We start from the raw sequence: 2,101 nt of genomic DNA on the forward strand, positions 1-2,101 counted from the left end.
CTTCCAGTCGGTGAAGTTAGCTACAAAGCATAGAATTCAAGATCGTTAAAATGTCGGACGCCGTAGCCGAGTGGTTAGCACATCGCGCTCCGACGCTAGAAGTCCCACTTGGGCATAAATGTTTGTGAGTGTCCATTCATCAATTTTCATCCCCATCATCGCAAATTAGCCAAAAAATACAAAATGAAATAAAGCCAATCAATCAATGAACATCAAAATCGTTAAAAATTGTTTGCATCCTATAATGCCAAAAAAATCTAAGTTCGAATCCTATTTTATGTTTGACTCTTGATACTCGATGATACAGTAATAGTTGTGATGTGTCTTGGCGTAGAAACATTGCACACTAGTTATAATCTGCATTTAAAATATATACTCTGTGATCAAAAATATCCTGACACTCACTGGAATTAGGGCGTGAAGTTCGAAGCATCCTCCATCGGATGCACTGGCAATCAATACCATGTGGGGCCACCCTTGACCTTGATGACAGCCTCCACTCTCGCAGGCATACTGGCAATCAGGTGGCGAAAGGTATCTTGGGGAATGGCGGCCCATTCTTCGCGGAGTGCCGAGATGAGAAGAGCAGTGGATGTTGGTCGGCATGGTCTGGCACGAAGTCAGCGTTCCAAAACATCCCACAGATGTTCAATGGGATTCAAATCGGGGCTTTGCGCAGGCCAGGCCATAAGTGGGACGTAGTTCTCTTGAAACTACTGTCCCACATGGCCCACAGTGTGGACGGGTGCATCGGCATGTTGAAACACGCAATCATCATCCACGAACTGTCCTTCGATGGTAGGCAGCATGAACGTTTGTAAAATGTCAACGTAATGATGTGCCGTGACAGTACCATGCAAAGCAACGAGGGGACCAAGCCCCTTCCAGGAAAAACATGCCCATACTCTCAACCCACCTCCACCGAATTTCACTGTCGGCACAACACAGGATGATAAATGTCGTTCATGATGCATTTGCCACACTCACACACAACCATCAGATTGCCACATAGTATAACGCGATTCGTCACTCCACATCATTGATTTCCACTGTTCTAATGACCAGTGTCGCCTCTCCTTACACCATGCGAGGCGGCGCTTCGCGTTTCATTGGGTGATGTGGGGCTTATGGGCAGCCACTCGTGAATGGTAACCGAGTCGTCATACCTCACGTCGCACAGTCATGCTACTAGGATTACATCCTGCCCTGGTTTGGAATTCCTGTGTGATGGTGGCGATCGCTGATTGCCGGTTCTCTTGTACTACCCTATTCAATACTCGGCGGTTTCTGTCTGTCAACATGGGCGCTCGGCCAGAACGTTTTGCGGTTGTACACGTCCCATTACGTTTCCACTTTACTATCACATCGGCCACAGCGGACTTCGGGATGTTTAGGAGGGTGGATATCAAGCGCACTGACTTGTTACTCCTGTGGCACCCAATCACTTCACCACGTTCGAAGTCTGTAAGTTCCTTCAACGGACCCATTCTGCTGTCTCCTGAACTATGCTGCCTGTAGTGGTCCCTTGCTTGCCTCACCTCACTGTAGATGGCACCACAGAGTGGCCTACTATGCACAACACACATTTTGACTGGTGTTCGGATATTTTTGATCACATAGAGTAGATCCAGTCACAATTAACCTATGCGAGCATAAAATAACCTTAATAGAACAGTTTTCATCTTGTCAACATTCAGTCTCATCGTCGCGATGTATTCAAGGAAATCTTGGTCTAGAAAGATATTGCACACTGACTCGTTTTTTCAAGTTAGCAATAACCAATACATAGAAATAATATCAATATATTCACTGCAATATTCACTGAATCGTTAATTTTAAAAAAATAATGTTCTTTTAAAATTTACTTACCGATTTTTTTTATTTTCAAATATGCTTCACACAAAGTAGAAGGGCGAGTCTGCAGTGTTAATCTGAAAAGAAAAAATAATATTAGTGTTTTCGGTAAATTTTTCAATTCATCTTTGCTCTAAACTAAAATCACAACAAATTTTATTTTGAAAGACATTCAGATGTCTTACTACCATTCTCCGAGACAGTAGCTACAAAGCAAAAAGTTAAGAATCGTAGCGGTTGGTTAACA

General features: G+C 43.6%; 1 protein-coding gene across 1 annotated transcript; it reads right to left on the reverse strand.

Annotated features, from left to right (window-relative positions):
* Positions 1 to 1,160: 1,160 nt before the first annotated feature.
* Positions 1,161 to 1,586, reverse strand: LOC145998654 (uncharacterized). The gene has a single exon (XM_083135119.1). The coding sequence runs from the start codon at positions 1,584 to 1,586 to the stop codon at positions 1,161 to 1,163; it is 426 nt and encodes a 141-aa protein (XP_082991245.1).
* Positions 1,587 to 2,101: the final 515 nt, after the last annotated feature.

Source organism: Lepisma saccharinum, chromosome 14 (genome assembly GCF_977018435.1).
Source record: "Lepisma saccharinum chromosome 14, izLepSacc3.1, whole genome shotgun sequence".
NCBI lineage: Eukaryota > Metazoa > Arthropoda > Insecta > Zygentoma > Lepismatidae > Lepisma > Lepisma saccharinum.